Genomic DNA, 20,300 nt, shown 5'->3' with positions numbered 1-20,300 from the left:
GGCCATTACAGCAGCAATAACTTCTTTAAAAGCCCCCGTGATCAATCTTTTATTTAATACCATATTCGCAAGATTGATTTAATGTACTAGGTGCCTTTTTAACAAGACTTCTTAAACGTTGAATTGATAAGAAAGAATTGCAAGCATTTAATGAGGCAATTACTATTGTTGAAGAGCCCAGCAGCGTTCCATAATTTATAGTTTTAATAAAAAGTTAATTGTGTTGATTTATCCATTGCAAAAGAAAATGAAATCACAACTTTTAATGAGGCAACAACTGTGCTGTTGGTTTATTGCTTCATTTTAATGGGTAATTAAGAGCAACCAACAATTTGGAATTTATTTCGTTTTAAATACATTTTGTTGTTGATTTGTTAACAAAGCCCATCCATCACGAGTGTCAGACAAATATTTTCGATAGCGAACACCTTATGGTATTTGGACTAAATACGGAAAAATAAGTCGGGGCTTATCTCGGTCCACTTCAGCAACATGTGCTACCAATAATAATTAGGCACTCCGTCTGAACTTATCGCGGATATATAGCCACCCAGACCAAAAAGTTCCGATGGCAATCTGCGATAGCATATCCACTGATTCGCACTTGAATCTATGACACCGCCAGATAAAGGCATCAAAAACATTTATTATTAGCCAGTGGGAAATTCGCCTCAGCTTTCCGTGTAGCCAGAGGCTCAGTTGGCCAACTGCTACCATTTGGATCGGACAGCTTTATATAAATCCAGGCGAGTTAAGCGTTTAAGCATTTCAAGAGGAGCAGGTGCAGCGCACAATTGGATTTAATTGAGTCAAACTTTTGAAAGGCACAGTAAGTCGAAAGGGGAAATGGATACAACAGCCAGACATGGACAACAAAAGGATTAAGGGCTAAGCAATTTGTAAGGGCAATTTGTAAAATACTCTTAAATATGCATAGTTATTGTAAAAGTAATTAATGAATATCGGTTTCATATATAAATATTTGTTTTTTACATGCAATATAGCTAATAACTAAATACAGAAGTGGAAAATGGATTCAAATATCTGCTATACTAGAAATATATAATATATGAGACTGAAACTGAATATAAAATTCAAATTAAGTAACCATACTCAAGACATAATTATTTTATTTTAATATATATTTAATGTACATTCAAAAAATGTGCAAAAGAGCACCAAATATCCTTATATAAAATACTGAAACTGAATATCAAATTAAAAAAACAAGTAACCATACTCAAGACATAATTATTTTATTCTAATATATGTTCTATGTTTATTTAAAAAGGCTGTTCCTTATAATTTAACTGGTTCAAAGATCACTAAATTTCCTTATATCATTATACCTAACTGAAAATCATGAATATCCTTCGAAAGAGTATAACAAGTGAAGGAAATGATACAATGGAGCGGACTCTCGAGCAGAAAATAGGATGCTCACCTGGCTGCGATTGCGAGTAGCGCAAGTAGGCCCTGTAACCCAGATAGGCGAAAATGTTGGGAGTCTGTTGCCACCCACGGATGGGTGTGGGTTCCTCGGGAAGTTAATTCTGACTGGGAGTTTCGTCCTGGGGGCGAAGTGTCCTCTTTCGCACTCGACTCTCAACTGCGACGAACCAGAGGACCACGGAATGCTCTTCGCTCGGGGGCCATAAATATTTTTCAGCCCAGACCAGGCCAGGGAAAACAAAAAAGAAAAGTGAGTTTGGGGCTCCCTTAGTCTGTCTGCTTAGCTTGTCATTACGCTGACAAAATAAGATTCCTGAAGGTTGGTTAGCTCAGGTATTTGTGTGAGGTATTTTAGCTGAAAATCGCATTCAAAAGCGTTGCCAGGATGCCAGGAAACTTCCACCGAGAGACGGGCGATTGCATAACCCTTTTCGGTTTGGCAAATCAAGCGCATGAAATTCGGATAGCAAATGCCCGGGATAACAATGGTGGAAGGATTAGGCCCTGGGGCAATCCCTCCGAGGCTTTCGAGGCTTCCCAGGCTGCTTTTCGCTGCCTAGTTTTGAGAGCGCGATAATTGCATTTCGAGCACAATTGCTCCTATTGTATAGTACACGGGGCCAAACAGTCTCCATTTTGGCCCAGTCCCCCAAGGATAATACGCCCCCAAACCATGGCGAAAACCCATCCCCCATCCCCCATCCCCCCGCCTTCGTAATACGACCTTCTCTTTTCAGCCCAGCGATGGGAAAGCGTGTGGAAAAGCGACGGGGAAATTTGGGGAGATGTGGATGGCTTCTCGTCCTGCCATTGGCCACTATCCTTAGCCTCTCTGCGTCGGCGCAGACTGTGACGTCACCGTCCATTTCGAAGGACGACACTTTGGGGGATGCTGCGGTGCCATCGCAGTCAGTAGCCAAAATCCTTGAAGACGACCGAACCATCAGCGCAGTTCAGGATTGGAGTTTGCTGTGTAAAGAGCTCTGCGGGTAAGTTTCGGCTAAACAGCAATCCAAACTCCTCAAATAACAAGTGCAATGTGACTGCTAAACAAGTGAGGTCTCAAGTGGTTTTCGACCAGTCTAGGCGCCACTTAAAACTTGTTCCACAAAAGTTCGAACTAATCATGATAATGGAAAACTAAAGCAAAACGCGTGTCGGTGGCCATGAGAAATCATTTGTGAATTGCGTCGGCTTTTAAAGTGTGGACTTTCGAGGGTTTCCGGTAATCGCGGCTGTCATGCAAATATAATCCACATTCCTGATCTCATGCTATATCGGATTTCTGGTATAAGAACGCGTGTGTTGTGATTTTTCAAGTGTTAAATTCTTAAGTACAAATGTACTAGCTACTCGCGTGATGTACTTAAAAAAATTAGAGGAAGCTTTGACACAAACAAATATTTAAAAAGCTTATTTAATGCTTCAAGTTAAAAAATGTGTTTTACTCAAATTTAAAAAAAAATTTCTAAAATTTGTGCAGCTTATGTACCTACCATTAATTTTAATATTACATATCAGATTTTTTCGCCAATAAACACTTGCCCTAAAAGATCGTTTAGTTCTCAAGTTCAATGAGATCAGTAAATAAATATTTCAAGTCGTTCTGGTTCAGTAAATGTTTAAACACATGTGTCCCAAGGTTTTTGATCAACTTAAAATCTTAGATAAAAAACGTATTAAAACTAAAATATAATCGAAAGTACTGTAAAGTAATGTATTATTTTTGGGAAAGTAAAAACTCCCTCTTTTTTACAAAGTTTAAAAAATATCGATTTCTGAATTATTATTTATCATTATTCTTTGATGATCCTTCTAGAGCTGGCCTGGGCGTTGCCAAAACGCCTGATGGGGCCAAGAGCACGATCCTGAGGCCGGAGTTCGATGTGGCCAAGTGCCGGCAACTGTGTGGACTGCCAAGGGGTAAGTAAAAAAAAATTTAGAAGAATCGGAAATGATACAGATCGATTCACAGATCCATAAATCAGGTTCACTGTCTGTATCTTCAATTAAAGCTTTTAAATCATGCTCTGTTCAAAAATAAAATTGGCTTATCTTAAACAAAAAATTCATTAATTTTCCAAAATAAATTTGGGAGTGTGAGAAAACATTAAATAAGAAAATGAAAGAGGGATCTCAGCATAAACAATTTCAGGAAAACAAAATATTTTTTATCGAATAAACCCATCTTTTGTGCCATAAATTTAAATGTAGTAATATCAATACTTTTGAAGTGTATATCTAAATCTTTTCCATTTCCAATTCCTTGCAGGTGGCGTGGGCGACTTGGTGTGCTCGAGCTTCTGCGGGCAACGAGGTCGCTCCCTGCCCGGCTGCAGTCCCTGCCAGCAGGAGGTGCGCAGGACGCAGGAGGAGGAGAAGGAGAAGGATATGGAGAAACAGAAGGATATCATCATTCATAATGAGCGAATGGAGGAGGCCAGTGGAGTGCCAGCACACGGCCCCGGATCCCTGCAGCGGTCGGTGGAATCGTCATCCGCAACTCCCATAGTAGCCGGGTCGGATGCGGATCCGACCACCGATTCTCCGGACTGGGACGAAGTGTGCAAGGTGCTCTGCAAGACTGGCGATGGCGGGTCTTTGTGCAACTGTGATTTATCGCCGTTCTTCAGCTGAGCGGTCCCCACCTTCCTGAGGGGATCGCTCCCGATGGAGGCGCTAAATCACAAACCCATTATATATAGATCGAGAATTTTATGCAGTTACGAACGTTTTGTTGCTCTTCGGTTTTTGACATTCAGTTAGTGCTAGTGTTTTTCTTCATAATGTATGCTACAAATATTCCATAACCGAATACTTGTTGCGAAAGTTTAGTTCAATACTGTAAAGATAAAACATAAAAAACTATAGGAAAATCAAAAAAAAAAAAAATATAAGAAGAAGAGTATTCTTCTTGAGATGAAGAATATATATGTACGAGGAGGAGGAGGAGAGAAGCAAATATTCCCTATGCGAATCAATTAATTTGTAACTAATTTCAATTAAAAATGTAACTATAGAAAGCTATCGTGTAAGCGAAGGGGTAACTCCCCTCGGAAAACAGCAGAATCACAAAGGGCTTCCAGTGCGCCGTTCCGGAGGATGTGGATCCTGTCGAAAGGGGATCCTGCTACCTCCGGACGGACACAACCCGTAATTAGGTGATGATCAAGCTTCACTGGCTTGACGGAGCAACAGGAGAAGAACTTAATCGACAACCAACTAATATCAAAGTACACAACATATCGTGGTTAACACAACCCAAAATCCCAAAAAAATCACTTTTATTTTTCGATGGAATCAGCATATCAATTGAACACGAACACCGGAGGCAAAAACAAAAAAACAAGTTGGTATCCAAAGAATTTCCTTTGTTTTGGCTTACAAGTTATTGGCGAATCAAAAGCGTTGAGATATTTCAAAAATCAGCATCAATTATGAGTGTCGCAATTAGGCCACAATAAAACCAAGAGTTTAGTGTTGGTTAACGGCCCATTAACAATTTAAAATATACATGTACTTACTAACGAATGTAATTGGTCTATATATATATATCCACACAATGAGTTGCGATTGCAAATCAGAAGCTCAGACGGGCCAATCTGGATTTACCAGACCCGTATATACATATATATATATATACATATATGAACTTTAAACCTTAGTTATCATAATATCTAGGTGTCATATTGTTCAGCATAATTAATCGCATATGAGCTATCATATGGATATTATCTGTGTGTTTGGAAGACATTTTTTCGCATTGTATGAAATGGAAGACAATTTCAGCAAATCGCATTCTGGAAGACATGCGTTTCGGCAGCGGCAACAAGATCGGCCAACTGCAATTAGTCAATAAGATATTCTATAGCAAAAAAAAGATAATAATGCACCATTTTCGATTTGGAACTCGAAGATATAGTCAATACACAAGCACACGTTGTTGTGACAAACGCGACGCTGTGACTGACAATAATTAACTATAACTTAGGAGGAGAACAGCAGGCAAGGAAGTTCGCATACTCAGTGTCTATATACCAGTACTATTGCTAATATTAACCGCGCACTTATCAAAATATTAACAAAAACAAAATATATATATATATATGTATTGCACCAATGTTATTGAAAGTAATATCGAAATGTTTAAGGCAATTTTCAGAGCACATTCATTGATAACCTAATGCGGCTTCAGTATGTATATCGATGTGTAGCAAGTTAATCACTCAGTAATAATATACGAAAAATGCACTTTACATTTATGTATATGTATATGTGTTAGACGTTGCGTTTCTGCCATGAATACAGCGGCTAACGGGCCGATCAGACGGATTATGCCGGAATAATATCCATAATATTTATAACCAACAGACACATCATCATCAATTACGATAACCGAGTCGAAAACCGTTTCGAACCGATTATACCGTTTCGCAGTTTCGTTTTCTTCAGTTTTAACTTATGCTATGACCGAGCAGGCATTATAAAAAACCGGTAATGTCCGCGTCATAGTAAAAATACACTCGAAAATAGATTTAAAGCCAGTTTCACAACAAATAACCAAGAAAACTACTACACAACCAAATAAAGGCAATTATTATCTTATATACGTTAAATGTTGTAAAGCCCCTCTAAACAAAAAAGGCAAATCTTGTGTTTTATTGGGAAGTACTATATATGTGGATTGCATCCTATAAATTTTAAATATTTTATTTCATTTTACATTAGCCAAATTTATTTCCAATTTGGTTTATGTCCAGGATTTCTGGTCTAACAGCAGAAAATCAATTCTGTTACACACTTACAGGCTGCTGTATGTGAAATAAATGTTGGCGAAACGAATAGGCATCACAATTCATGCTTATCAAATATATTGTTTTTTTTTTTTATATGTTAAACATGACAAAGTTCAGCTTCGTGTAAATCTTTTGTTCGCTAAAGTTATATTCTGTTATAGATTTTAAACCAGAAGCCGAGACGAAAACCAAATTTGTAATAATTAAATGTTAGATGTCGTTTCTTCTTTTCGCTATAAAAACTGAATGGGAATACATATTTAAAAGATTAAATTTCAACAATGGTCGTTAAAAAGCGAAATATATATTTATTAATAAAAATGTATATTTCCATGGAATGCTGATAAGCTTCTTTTAAGAGCTCATTCACAGGTTTAGCTATGAAGCAATCTTGTTTTCACATCATTTGAAATTTCTCAGCTTAAACAAACACAATGTCCCGTTTCTCGCATTTAGGAGCGATTTTTTTGGGATGCCTCCTCTATGGCGTTGCAGGCCAGCATTGGGTAAGTCATCGCACTCGATTGTATGAAAAATGTTTAACTCTCAAGTAATTTTTAGATAATTCCCCCTTTGAGTGACTTGCAAAGTGGAGCAAACGAACTTTGCGGATTGAGCAATCCGGATGGTCTGGGGATCGACGTGAAAGTAACCGATGGTTACTCCAGACCAGGTGAATATCCCTGGGTAGTTGCCCTCTTCAGCAAGGGACAATTCTTCGCAGGAGGTTCTCTAATTAAACCGGGAGTCGTCCTAACCGCCAGTCATCTACTGGAATCCAAGGTTGCAGAGGATATTATGATCAGAGCGGGAGCTTGGAACATTGCAGCCCGAGCCGAACAGTTGCCACATGAGGAGCGCCAGGTGACAAGTATTGTGCGACACGAGAATTTCACGTTTGCCACAGGAGGGAACAACATCGCTCTCCTGTTCCTCAGCTTGCCGTTCGAGTTGAAGACCCACATCCGAACCATGTGTTTGCCCAGGCAGGGAAAGTCCTTCGACCAGGGACGCTGCTTTGTCGCCGGATGGGGAAAAGTGTCGTACCAGGATAGCCAACTATCGAATGTGCAAAAGAAAATTCAATTACCTTTGGTCAATCGAGAAGTGTGCCAGGATCAGTTGAGAAAAACCCCTCTCGGACCGGATTCCGTGTTGCCCGACAGTCTGCTCTGCGCCGGCGGGGAAAGGAACAAGGACACTTGCAGGGGCGACGGAGGATCTCCGCTCTTCTGTCCCATGGAGGGAGACCCAGAGCGCTACGAACAGGCCGGCATCGTCAACTGGGGCATCAAGTGTGGCACGGAAAACATACCGGCAATCTACACAAATGTGGCTTTGTTCCGCGATTGGATTGATCAACACGTGGCCAATAAGCCGCAATTTTAGGATCCCTGCCGTTATATAAATTAATATCTTCTTGAGCTATCTTCTTATCTTCAGTAATTTTCCATAACTAATTCGGGAGTGTTAGAAAACATTAAGTGGGAAAACGAATGTGGGATTGTAGCATAAACAATTTCAGGAAAACAAAAGCATTTTTATCGAATAAACAGATCTTTTTGTCCCGTTAATTTAAATGTAATAATATCAAAACAATTAAAGTGTATATATAAACCTTTTCCATTTCAAATGTGTGGCTTTCATACAATAGAAGTGATTTCAAAAGTTTTTTTTCAATTCTCCATTTGCATGACTTATTTCAAATTGGGTTTGTATCCAGGCTTCTGGTCTAATAGCAGAAAGGCAATTCTGTAGAGAACAGAATGTAAAGCAAATGTTAATAAAAGGAGAATCGAGTTTTCTGTTACTTTTAAATGTAAATCTTTCGTTCGCTCAAATAAATTTATTTTTAGATCGGTTTTTTTTGTCTATGAACTAAGCCGGAAATTAGATTAAATTTAAACGATGGTCGTTAATAGGGCGGTAAAACCAAAACATATATTTAGTCAAAAAAATTCCCCTGAAAGATGATAAGCTTCTTGAAAGCTTACTGAGAGGTTTAGCTGCATATATAAAATAAAAGGCAATCTTGTTTTCAGATTTATTTGAAATTTCTCAGCTTAAGCAAACACAATGTCCCGAGTCTTGGAAATAAGAGCGATTCTTTTGAGCTGCATCCTCTATGGCGTTGCAGGCCAGGATTGGGTAAGTCTTTGCACTCTATTTTATGAATAATATTTAACTCTTCAAGTAATTTTTAGATAAGAACTTTTAAAGTGGTCAAAGCCCCGATTCCGCCTGTGTGTAATTGTCAAAGTGCAGGAAACGAACGTTGCGGATTGAGTAATCCGGATGGTCTGGGGATCGACGTGAGAGAAACCGAGAGTAACTCCAGACCAGGAGAATATCCCTGGGTAGTTGGCCTCTTCAGCAAGGGAAAATTCTTTTCAGGAGGTTCCCTAATTAAACCGGGAGTCGTTCTAACCGCCAGTGCGCTACTGGAATCCGAGATTGCAGAGGATATAATGATCAGAGCTGGATCTTGGAACCTTTCAGCCCCAGCCGAACAGTTGCCACATGAGGAGCGCCATGTGGCCAGTATTGTGCGACACGAGAATTTCAGGGTTGCCACAGGAGAGAACAACATCGCTCTCCTGTTCCTCAGCTTGCCGTTCGAGTTGAAGACCCACATCCGAACTCTCTGTCTGCCCAGCCAGGGGAAGTCCTTTGAGCAGGGACTCTGCTTTGTCGCCGGATGGAGTATGATACGCCAACGATTCGGTTTGCAAGAGCAAATTTCAGTATCTTTGGTCAATCGAGAAGTGTGCCAGGATAAGTGGAGAAAATACGGCGACGACCCGGTTTTCGTGGTGGGAAACGTATTGATCTGCGCCGAAAGAGTAGAGCACAGGCGTGCTTGCACATTCTTCGGAGGATCTCCGCTCTTCTGTCCCACGGAGGAAGACCCAGCACGCTACGAACAGGCCGGCATCGTTGACTGGACCCTCGGTTGTGGTATCCCCGCGCAAAAATACACAAATGTGGCTTTTTACCGCAATTGGATTGATCAACACGTGGCCAATAAGCCGCAATTTTAGGATCCTAGCCGTTATATAAAAAATATCTTATAAGAACTATCTTCTTATCTTCAGAAATTTTCCATAACTAATTCGGGAGTGTTAGAAAACATTAAGTAGGAAAACGAATGTAGGATTGAAGCATAAACAATTTCAGGAAAACAAAAACATTTTTATCGAATAAACCGATCTTTTTGTCCCGTTAATTTAAATGTAATAATATCAAAACAATTAAAGTGTATATATAAACCTTTTCCATTTCAAATGTGTGGCTTTCATACAATAGAGGTGATTTCAAAAGTTTTTTTCAATTTTCCATTTGCATGATTTATTTCAAATTTGGTTTGTATCCAGGCTTCTGGTCTAATAGCAGAAAGGCAATTCTGTAGAGAACAGAATGCAAAGTAAATGTTAATAAAAGGAGAATCGAGTTTTCTGTTACTTTTAAATGGAAATCTTTTGTTCGCCAAAATAAATTTATTTTTAGATCGGTTTTTTTGTCTATGAACTAAGCCGGAAATTAGATTAAATTTAAACGATGGTCGTTAATAGGGCGGTAAAACCAAAACATATATTTAGTCAAAAAAATTCCCCTGAAAGATGATAAGCTTCTTGAAAGCTTACTGAGAGGTTTAGCTGCATATATAAAATAAAAGGCAATCTTGTTTTCAGATTTATTTGAAATTTCTCAGCTTAAGCAAACACAATGTCCCGAGTCTTGGAAATAAGAGCGATTCTTTTGAGCTGCATCCTCTATGGCGTTGCAGGCCAGGATTGGGTAAGTCCTTGCACTCTATTTTATGAATAATATTTAACTCTTCAAGTAATTTTTAGATGAGAACTTTTAAAGTGGTTAAAGCCCCGATTGCGCCTGTGTGTAATTGTCAAAGTGCAGGAATCGAACGTTGCGGATTGAGCAATCCGGATGGTCTGGGGATCGACGTGAAAGTAACCGATGGTTACTCCAGACCAGGTGAATATCCCTGGGTGGTTGCCCTCTTCCGCAAGGGAAAATTCTTCGCAGGAGGTTCTCTAATTAAACCGGGAGTCGTCCTAACCGCTAGTAAGATACTGGAATCCAAGGTTGCAGAGGATATTATAGTCAGAGCTGGAGTTTGGAAGATTTCAGCCCCAGCCGAACAGCTGCCACATGAGGAGCGCCAGGTGGCCAGTATTGTGCGACACGAGAATTTTACGTTTGCCACAGGAGAGAACAACATCGCTCTCCTGTTCCTCAGCTCGCCGTTCGAGTTGAAGACCCACATCCGAACTCTCTGTTTGCCCAGGCAGGGAAAGTCCTTTGAGCAGGGACGCTGCTTTGCCGCCGGATGGAGTGTAATACCGTGGCTTCACCTACGATTCGATTTGCAAGAAAGAATTTCAGTAACTTTGGTCAATCGAGAAATATGTGGAATAAAAAACAACGGCAGACCGGATTTCGTGCTGGGAAACGGATTGATCTGCGCCGAAAGAGTTGAGAACTTGAGTGCTTGCACATTATTGAGAGGATCTCCGCTCTTCTGTCCCACCGAGGAAGACCCAGCACGCTACGAACAGGCCGGCATCGTTGACAGCGGGTGTAGCCTCACGGCAATCTACACAAATGTGGCTTTTTACCGCAATTGGATTGATCAACAGGTGGCCAATAGGCCGCAATTTTAGGATCTCAGCCGTTATATAAAATGTAAATACACTTTGTCTTTTAAGAAATATCTTCTTTCAGCTCCAAATTAAACAAACGGGTACCTTATGTTAATTGGTTTATTTTTCGCATAGTAGTTTCCAACGTAAACGTTAAATAGAGAACGGCAAACATAAACTGGACGTGTTCATTGCATTATAGGTAAATATATATTAAAATTAGGGTCTAGCGTTAATTGCTTTCGTGTACAAATATTCAACAAAGTCATGAGTATAAATTTCAACTAATCTTACAGAGAAACGATGAAGATACATTGTGCTCGGCGCCTTGGGCGTCGTTCGTTAGTTGGTTAGTTTCGATCTTCGCGAGTTAAGTACAAAAGAAGGCTAGTTTTGTGGTCAGTGCTCGATCGGGGATCAACTGAACGGGATCGGGAGTCAAGAGGCGGAAATCAATCAAGGCATTAATTAATCCATCGGCCATCCATGCATTTCAGTTTCTTTTTCTGATTCTGTTAGCAAAGTTCGTTACATGAAAAATGCTTACAAAAGTTTCTAGTTACACTATGACAGTTTACAATTGGCAAGTTTGAATCGTTATCCTCGTTAAGTATCCGGTTTGCTTTCGTTTGTTGCTTAGACGTTAGTATAATATCAGCTTTTGCTCTTCTCCTGCGAACTTTTGCAGCTTCTGCTCCTGCTGCTTGTCTTTTAAGTGTTCCTGGTCGTGTGTGTGTCTGTGGCTCCCACAAACGCGTTGGATTAGCTAATCGACATGCGATTAGAGAGCCGTCTTCATCATTCGCCCGCCATTTCGTCGATGCGACACCGCACGGCGTGCTCCAGCACCTCCAAGCTGGCGTAGTCCAGCTCCTTCACCAGACACAGAGTGGCGGACAGCAGATTCGAGTTCTGGGAAAGATTGTGATATGACTCGGTTAATGATCAATCGCCTATCGATGGTGTGTCACACTCACCCTGTTTACGGGCCTTCGATGGTAGCTCGAGTAGTGATTCATCACGGAGGCCGACAAAGTCCCCTGTTACGGCCCCTGTTTACGGGCCTTCGATGGTAGCTCGAGTAGTGATTCATCACGGAGGCCGACAAAGTCGTAGTCGAGTCACTGTAACGACCCTCGGGTCGCCTGAAACATAGCACATGAATTAGATTAAAATATTTAAAACTGTTATCAGTACAAGCAGAGCTTATGCACAAACCTAAGCTCTAATTGCTCTAATTGATTTGATTTTATTTGATTTTAATTCCAAGATAGTTTATATGAACGCCTGTTATTTGTTTTGAAAATCGGGAAACAAATCACAAACTGACTGGCTGGCTGGCTATCTGCCACATGCCACCTTGTTTGCCCCCAATAAAACTAGCGCGAACCGCGATAGGCGATAGGCTAATGATTCCGATGATTCCGTTCGATGACCTCACCTCGACCTGGGCCTGTCCTCCGGGTCCCACTCGCCGCCGTTCTCCCGGGCACTGCCGTTCCGGTAGGCAGTCGTCTCCGAACCCGCGCTGCGCCGCTGCGGGTGGTGCAACTGCATCTGGCTGCCGTAGGGATTGTGGTGCACCTGCGGCGCCTGCTGGTGCTCCTCCCACTCGGTGAGGTCCGTCTGGCTGTGGCGGTAGTGCGCCGGGTAGGCTGGTCGGTCCGACTGGTAGTATTCCTGTGTGGGAATACCTCAATTAGATAGCTTCACCATCAAACCGACATCACCATCAGCGTCCCAGCGATCCTCGTGAGGAACACCGGGCTTACCTTCATCGAGTGCGCGGAAATGCTGGGCGGGAGCGGCGCGGGCCGCACCTCCCTGTACGTTTGCGGACTACTCTCCTGGTCGGATCCCGGCGAGCGCTGCTCGTCCAGGTTCCGTGAATGGTGGCGTTAGTGGTGCGGTTTGCATTTTAGTTGGGGATTTTCGGTTTTCGGTTTTCGGTTATAGATTGCATTTGGGAGCAGTGCATGGTGGGTGAGAAAGGCGGCAGATTAGAAACGTTAGATACGAGTTGATATCCCCACCAGGGCAATCCACACATGACAAATTGTTCAGCAAGTCATTCGAGGAGTCGGAGTAATTTCACTTTGCTTCGGTGGTTCTCCGAGGGAACGAATGTAATTGGTCTATATATATCCACACAATGAGTTGCGATTGCCAATCTGGATTAACCAGACCCGTATATACATCTATACTAATATTATAAAGAGGTAAAATTTGTTTGTTTGTTTGTTTGTTTGCAGCGAATAGGCTCCGGAACTACTGGTCGATTTAAAAAATTCTTTCACCGATAGAAAGCTACATTATCGTGGAGTTAAATGGGCTATAATTTATTTAAAAAAAAATTAGGGATCCGTAAGAAAATTGCAATATTGTCGCATATAAAGTGAGTTGCTACCTCATCACACTGACAAACACGCTCCCATAGCATTTTAACTCAATTTTTGTGTTCACTGTGAAATTGTGAAAAAAAAAAGAATTTTTATTCAATTTAAGTTGAACTGTGAAAATTATGTGGATCGTGCATTTGAGGATAAATTCACCACTCTGTCCATAGTCCAAAATGCTTAGAGGACGACGTGCAAACATTGGCCGCAGACATCCAAGCCAGCAACAAGTATATTCACAAAACTTAAGCGAAGAAAGACAAATGAGCACATGGAGATCATTGGCATCATTCAATCGCTTGGCATTCCAATATGACCCCACTGCGAACTTCAGTGATAATGAAAATTTAGATATTGGACCAATGGCGACTATATACCGATATTGCAGTGCGTTAATGTTTAAAAGAGAAACGGCTGGATTGTGCTGCGCAAGTGGAAAAGTCAAACTGGAAAAGTGTTAAATCACCATCTTTCTATGCTTCCATATATTTGAAAAATGTTGCAACATTGACTTTTATGTTGTTAAATTGTGTTGACCAGCGAAGCGGACATATATATATAGTATAGTATATATAGTATATGGGACATTCTTTTATAAACCGTACGGATTCGAGAAAAAATTTTTTTTCATATCTCAGAATTGAATGAAAATTTTTTTTCAGCTTCTATGGAAGATTTTATTCGACACGTGTAAAAGGATTTTACTCAAAAAAATAGTTTTTTATTTATTTTTTCTATATATTAAATATATTATCTCCGCTTCCAGTAGTCACATAATAAAAATTTTTTTTTTATTCAATAGGTAGGGGAATGTTGTCAGGGTTGGACCGTTGTCAGGCTTGGGCCATCTCAATATTTTGAATATTCGTTCTAGTACTATATGTTAGTGGGTGTCTAGAAACTTCTATCGGTCACTCGAAACTTTCCACGTGACTACTTATTTCGGGATTTCATTTTTCTACGTGTCGTTGTTCTGTAAAAAAAAAAGTGCTCGAAAAAGTTTTTTTAACCTGGCCGAAAAGGTGGAATAACACAAGATTACAACATGTCATCCGCTAAGTGAGCATAAAAATACGTTATATAGTTGTTATATTACAAAATACTAAGATATAGTTTCATTGATAGATATAGTTTGGCTATATCATACCATAATAGATTAATACCGCATGTCGTCAGGGTTGGGCCACTTGTGTAGTCAGGCTTGGGCCATCATAATTTTTACATTTTATTCGTGTATTTTCGATTTTTGTTGTAATATTTAAGTTTTTTGTAGCAAAAATATGCAAAATAAATTAAATAGATATCCTTAAAAAAATATTTCGATGGATTGAAAGAAGATGAATCATTTTAATCTTTTTCTTTAGTGTTTCTCGCTACAAACGAAAAAACAACTCTGAATAATTTGATATTGACTGTAAAATCCCAAATAATTAAATAAATGAACAAAATAATGTCAGATTTACCTGAATTCAATTTTATTCCACCACGTTACGATATTGTCAATGATTTTCTGAAGGTGGCCCAATCCTGACTACATGGCCCAACGCTGACTACATTTTTTTTTTTTTTCAAACGCCTATAACTTTTTTTGTTTTTGTTTTTTTATTCTCTATTTTTGGTGAACACTTTCTCTTGCTTGTACCTTTCCAAAAATGTATAAACTTATTCTAAATTGTCATTCGTTCAGAACTTATGGACATTGGTCAAAATATGGCCCAACCCTGACAACATTCCCCTATTACTGTTGCCTTTCAAGTTTTTTACTTGCAATTTTTTTATTTGTTCAGAAAAAAAAATTATAAACAATTTAATGGTTTCAAAGCTGATCCCCACAACATATATAATTAGGAAAATTACAATTTAATTCTATACGTCATTCCTAAGAAAAAACACTTGGATTTAGAGTGGGGTCTCTATTAGGTAATAAGCAGGGCTAACAGAGTTATGTTCTTAAAAACGTAAAAATATGTATGGATTTATGGACGAAAAAATAGAGAAATATGGACGAAATATGGACGAAAAAGTTGAGAAATGTAATGAAAAAGTTGATAAATATAGGTATAAAAATGGATAAACGTAGACGATTATATCGATTATATTAACTTTTTATGACAATGAACAATTAGAAATCGCTACAAACAAAAGTGCAACGTTTGTCTCAAAGATCATTGCAGAACAATATGACATGTTGTGTCAGATTAGTAAAAACAAAACTATGGCGTTTGTCACTCAATATGTGTTTATATGATGAAAATTAACGCTCAACATCGCAAGATGTAACAGGAGCATTTGCATATGCATTTAGTTCAGCAGGTGATAAATTCAGGATAAGATCGTCACCTTCTGTAGAACTATTAATGAGATATAGAATAAATCAATAACTGTATAACACTAGAATTTAAAAGACATAAGAACTGAAAGCATGAAATATGGAATAAAAACTGAATCCTTAAATAAAAACTGCATCATAATTGTTACATTCGATGATACATATTTTGATTGATTAACGACGCAACGATGTTTTGTTTACATTATTTATTATCGAGTATAAGGCAAACGACAGAAATTTCATAATATTTGAGCCAAACATATCTTTCTATAGGTTTTCAGACACTTTAATGCTCAAAATATGGATTTATTCAAGTGATTGTGTAAAATATGGATTTATAGGAAAAAAAGGCGAAATATGGAAATAAATATTTTTTCATTTAAAAACATAACTCTTTTAGCCCTGGTAATAAGATATAAAATAACATTGATCGCGCTGCGGCAGCATGTGGAGCGCGCGCTGCGCGAAGAGTCGAAAATTATTTAATTTCTCTTGATCTGATGAAGACCCCACTCTAATTCCTTTTACTGGTTATTAAGCGAAACATAGGGATCATAAATTGATTTTTTTCAATTAAATAAGTTGTGGGGATCGGCATTGAAATGTCGATATAATGATTAATTTGTTACTAATAAATAAATAAAAAATTAAATTAAAAAATAAAATTACTTTTTGAAAGCTGAATTCTTGAACTAAATATTAAAAAAAATGTAACGATACGATTAATAGAACAAGAGATAATTGATTTAACGTGTTCAAGGATAGAGAAAACCATTTTTAATCAAAAATCATAACTTTGTAAAAAAAAAATTTTTAAGCAAAATACCGATACACGTGTCTTATTATTTTGCTTCCTACACCTGGAAAAAAATTTTAACAAAAATCGGAATTGTGACGCAAAAAGAGGTGTACGATTTGTAAAAGAATGTCCCATATGTATATGTTCCGAAAATATTCTCAAAAAATTTCAGATCTAAAATTGAGCACATGGCAAGCAACGGTCTTTTGAAGCCAAAACTTTAAACGCGTTTCAATCTCTAATTGAAGGCGTTGGGATTAACCAATCGTCATCAATTTTTTTTTTAAATGTTCCTTATTTATATTTTAACTAATAAACTAGGAATATCCAAATAGATTGAAAACTGTTTATTTAAGAAAATAATTATAGAAAAAAAACACGAAATCGTATTTTCTTTCAAAATTACTGTACATTTTAAGAATCTTTTTGGTTTTTGAGTTTTGGAGTACCCGTTGAATCTGTTCCGTAAGCGAGACACCTTTTCATAATTTTTTTTCGCAAAATAAAGGTGTTTTCAAATACAGAAACAAATTTCCGCTATTTAGCTTTAACCGTTTTTTTCAAAATATTTTTTTTTAAAAGTGCTATTTTTCGGCTCCACAAGGTGAGAACCTGCCTTTATTTTTACATTAGCATGATTTATTTCAAATTTGGTTTGTGTCCAGGCTTCTGGACTATGAACTGAACTGGTATATTAAAGATTACATTTAAACGATGGTTGTTAATAGGGCAGTAAAATCGAAACATATACATATGAACATATTTAATCATTAAAATTTACATATATTTACACTGAAAGATGATAAGCTTTTTGAAGCTTACTGAGAGGTTTAGCTACATATGCATATAAAATAAAAGGCAATCTTGTTTTGAGATTTATTTGAATTTCTCAGCTTAAGCAAACACAATGTCCCGAATCTTGGAAATAAGAGCGATTCTTTTGAGCTGCATCCTCTATGGCGTTGCAGGCCAGGATTGGGTAAGTCTTTGGACTCTATTTTATGAATAATATTTAACTCTTCAAATAATTTTTAGATGCGAACTTTTAAAGGGGTCAAAGCCCCGATTCCGCCTTTGAGTAATTTTCAAAGTGCAGGAAACGAACGTTGCGGCTTGAGCAATCCGGATGGTCTGGGGATCGACGTGAGAGTAACCGGTGATTACACTAGACCAGGTGAATATCCCTGGGTGGTTGCCCTCTTCAACAAGGTAGGATTCTTTTCAGCAGGTTCCCTAATTAAACCGGGAGTCGTCCTAACCGCCAGTAAGCAACTGGAATCCGGGGTTGCAGAGGATATAACGATCAGAGCTGGAACTTGGAACATTTCATTTCCAGCCGGACAGTTGCCATACGAGGAGCGTCAGGTGGCCAGTATTGTGCGACACGAGAATTTCAAGTTGGGATCAGAAGAGAACAACATCGCTCTCCTGTTCCTCAGCTCGCCGTTCGAGTTGAAGACCAACATCCGAACTCTCTGTTTGCCCAGGCAGGGAAAGCCCTTTGAGCAAGGACGCTGCTTTGTCGCAGGATGGAGTGCGATACCGTTGATTTATGGCCAACGATTCGTTTTGCAAACGCAAATTCCAGTAACTTTGGTCAATCGAGAAATATGTCAGGTTAAGTGGAGAAAAAACGACGAACCGAATTTCGTACTGGGAAACGGATTGATCTGCACCGAAGTAGTAGAAAGAGCTTGCGCATTGTTCAGAGGATCTCCGCTCTTCTGTCCCACGGAGGAAGACCCAGCACGCTACGAACAGGCCGGCATCGTTGACTGGACCCTCGGGTGTAGTATCCCCCCGGGAAAGTACACAAATGTGGCTTTTTACCGCAATTGGATTGATCAACACGTGAACAATAAGCAATTTTAGGATCTCAGCCGTTATATAAAAAATATCTTATAAGAACTATCTTCTTATCTTCAGTAATTTTCCATAACTAATTCGGGAGTGTTAGAGAACATTAGGTACGAAAAATAAAGTGGGATCAATTAAAGTGTATATATGTATAGGTATAAACCTTTTCCATTTCAAATGTGTGTGTTTTATTGGAAGGAGGTGGCTTACATGCAAAGGTGATAAAGGTGATTTTAAAAGTTTTTTTTTAATTTTACATTAGCATGATTTTTTTTTAAATTTGGGTTGTGTCGAGGCTTCTGGTCTAATAGCAGAAACGCAATTCTGTAGAGACTTACAGAATGTTAAGCAAATGTTAATAAAAGGAGAATCGAATTTTCTGTTACTTTTAAATGAAAATCTTTTGTTCGCTAAAATTATATTCTTTTATGGATTTTAAGCCAGAAGCCGAAACCTAAGCCAAAATTTAAATAAACTTATTTTTATATGACTTTTTTGTCTATGAACTGAACTGGTAGATTAAAGATTAAATTGAAACGATGGTTGTTAATAGGGCGGTAAAACCGAAACATATATTTAATCATAAAAATGTACATATATTTCCACTGAAAGATGATAAGCTTTTTGGAAGCTTACTGAGAGGTTTAGCTACATATGTATATAAAATAGAAAGCAATCTTGTTTTCAGATTTATTTGAAATTTCTCAGCTTAAGCAAACACAATGTCCCGAATCTTGGAAATAAGAGCGATTCTTTTGAGCTGCATCCTCTATGGCGTTGCAGGCCAGGATTGGGTAAGTCCTTGCACTCTATTTTATGAATAATATTTAACTCTTCAAGTAATTTTTAGATGAGAACTTTTAAAGTGGTCAATACCCCAATTCCGCCTTTGAGTAATTTTCAAAGTGCAGGAAACGAACGTTGCGGCTTGAGCAATCCGGATGGTCTGGGGATCGATGTGAAAGTAACCGGTGATTACACTAGACCAGGTCAATATCCCTGGGTGGTTGCCCTCTTCAACAGAGGACAATTCTTCGCAGGTGGTTCCCTAATTAAACCGGGAGTCGTCCTAACCGGCAGTTATCCACTAGAATCCAAGGTAGCGGAGGATATTATAGTCAAAGCGGGAGCTTGGAACATTTCAGCCCTAGCCGAACAGTTGCCACGCGAGGAGCGCCAGGTGGACAGTATTGTGCGACACGAGAATTTCACGTTTGGCTTTGGAGGGAACAACATCGCACTCCTGTTCCTCAGCTCGCCGTTCGAGTTGAAGACTCACATCCGAACCATGTGTTTGCCCAGGCAGAGAAAGCCCTTTGAGCAAGGACGCTGCTTTGTCGCCGGATGGAGGTATGAACCGTGGCATAGCCAACAAGAGCAAGAGCAAATTCCAGTAACTTTGGTCAATCGAGAAATATGTCAGAATAAGTGGAGAAAAGACGGCTACGACCCGGATTTCGTGGTGGGAAACGGATTGATCTGCGCCGAAAGAGTAGATCACTTGAGTGCTTGCACATTCTTCAGAGGATCTCCGCTCTTCTGTCCCACGGAGGAAGACCCAGCACGCTACGAACAGGCCGGCATCGTTGACTGGACCGCCGGGTGTAGTATCCCCCCGGGAAAGTACACAAATGTGGCTTTTTACCGCAATTGGATTGATCAACACGTGAACAATAAGCAATTTTAGGATCTCAGCCGTTATATAAAAAATATCTTATAAGAACTATCTTCTTATCTTCAGTAATTTTCCATAACTAATTCGGGAGTGTTAGTGAACATTAAGTAAGGAACAAAAAGTGGAATCATAGCATAAACAGTTTCAGGAAAACAAAATATTTTTTATCGAATAAACCGATCTCTCTGTTCCATAAATTTAAATGTAATAATATCAAAACAATTAAAGTGTTTTATTTGAAAGAGGTGGCTTACATACAAAGGTGATAAAGGTGATTTTAAAATTTTTTTTTAATTTTACATTAGCATGAATTTTTTTAAAATTTGGATTGTGTC

At 38.9% G+C, this 20,300-nt stretch overlaps 7 protein-coding genes across 7 annotated transcripts; 6 read left to right on the top strand and 1 right to left on the bottom strand.

The window, feature by feature from the left end:
* Positions 1-2,189: 2,189 nt before the first annotated feature.
* On the top strand, positions 2,190-6,101 carry LOC108100573. The gene is made up of 3 exons (XM_017204551.2): positions 2,190-2,441; positions 3,272-3,375; positions 3,725-6,101. The coding sequence occupies exons 1-3, from the start codon at positions 2,197-2,199 to the stop codon at positions 4,087-4,089; spliced, it is 714 nt and encodes a 237-aa protein (XP_017060040.1). The 5' UTR covers positions 2,190-2,196; the 3' UTR covers positions 4,090-6,101.
* Positions 6,102-6,186: 85 nt separating this feature from the next.
* LOC108100572 (phenoloxidase-activating factor 2-like) lies at positions 6,187-7,637 on the top strand. The gene is made up of 2 exons (XM_017204550.2): positions 6,187-6,754; positions 6,810-7,637. Exons 1-2 carry the CDS (start codon positions 6,683-6,685, stop codon positions 7,635-7,637), a joined length of 900 nt encoding a protein of 299 aa, XP_017060039.1. The 5' UTR covers positions 6,187-6,682.
* A 677-nt stretch (positions 7,638-8,314) lies between these two features.
* Positions 8,315-9,632, top strand: LOC108100571 (phenoloxidase-activating factor 2-like). The gene is made up of 2 exons (XM_017204549.2): positions 8,315-8,396; positions 8,453-9,632. The coding sequence occupies exons 1-2, from the start codon at positions 8,325-8,327 to the stop codon at positions 9,287-9,289; spliced, it is 909 nt and encodes a 302-aa protein (XP_017060038.1). The 5' UTR covers positions 8,315-8,324; the 3' UTR covers positions 9,290-9,632.
* Positions 9,633-9,774: 142 nt separating this feature from the next.
* Positions 9,775-11,024, top strand: LOC108100737 (phenoloxidase-activating factor 2-like). Its single transcript, XM_017204774.2, has 2 exons — positions 9,775-10,046; positions 10,103-11,024. Exons 1-2 carry the CDS (start codon positions 9,975-9,977, stop codon positions 10,928-10,930), a joined length of 900 nt encoding a protein of 299 aa, XP_017060263.1. The 5' UTR covers positions 9,775-9,974; the 3' UTR covers positions 10,931-11,024.
* Positions 11,025-11,096: 72 nt separating this feature from the next.
* LOC108100739 lies at positions 11,097-12,787 on the bottom strand. Its single transcript, XM_017204775.2, has 4 exons — positions 12,682-12,787; positions 12,351-12,589; positions 11,961-12,054; positions 11,097-11,821 (listed from the first exon to the last, which is right to left on the bottom strand). The coding sequence occupies exons 1-4, from the start codon at positions 12,685-12,687 to the stop codon at positions 11,708-11,710; spliced, it is 453 nt and encodes a 150-aa protein (XP_017060264.1). The 5' UTR covers positions 12,688-12,787; the 3' UTR covers positions 11,097-11,707.
* Positions 12,788-17,321: 4,534 nt separating this feature from the next.
* On the top strand, positions 17,322-18,468 carry LOC108100187 (phenoloxidase-activating factor 2-like). The gene is made up of 2 exons (XM_017203958.2): positions 17,322-17,412; positions 17,469-18,468. The coding sequence occupies exons 1-2, from the start codon at positions 17,341-17,343 to the stop codon at positions 18,303-18,305; spliced, it is 909 nt and encodes a 302-aa protein (XP_017059447.2). The 5' UTR covers positions 17,322-17,340; the 3' UTR covers positions 18,306-18,468.
* A 469-nt stretch (positions 18,469-18,937) lies between these two features.
* LOC108100545 (phenoloxidase-activating factor 2-like) lies at positions 18,938-20,056 on the top strand. The gene is made up of 2 exons (XM_017204513.2): positions 18,938-19,084; positions 19,141-20,056. The coding sequence occupies exons 1-2, from the start codon at positions 19,013-19,015 to the stop codon at positions 19,975-19,977; spliced, it is 909 nt and encodes a 302-aa protein (XP_017060002.2). The 5' UTR covers positions 18,938-19,012; the 3' UTR covers positions 19,978-20,056.
* The last annotated feature ends 244 nt before the right edge of the window (positions 20,057-20,300 follow it).

Source organism: Drosophila ficusphila, unplaced genomic scaffold, assembly GCF_018152265.1.
Source record: "Drosophila ficusphila isolate 14025-0441.05 unplaced genomic scaffold, ASM1815226v1 contig_286, whole genome shotgun sequence".
In the NCBI taxonomy this organism is placed as follows: domain Eukaryota; kingdom Metazoa; phylum Arthropoda; class Insecta; order Diptera; family Drosophilidae; genus Drosophila; species Drosophila ficusphila.
The sequence above is the reverse complement of the archived record's forward strand: the minus strand, read 5'-3'. Positions and strand labels throughout refer to the sequence as shown.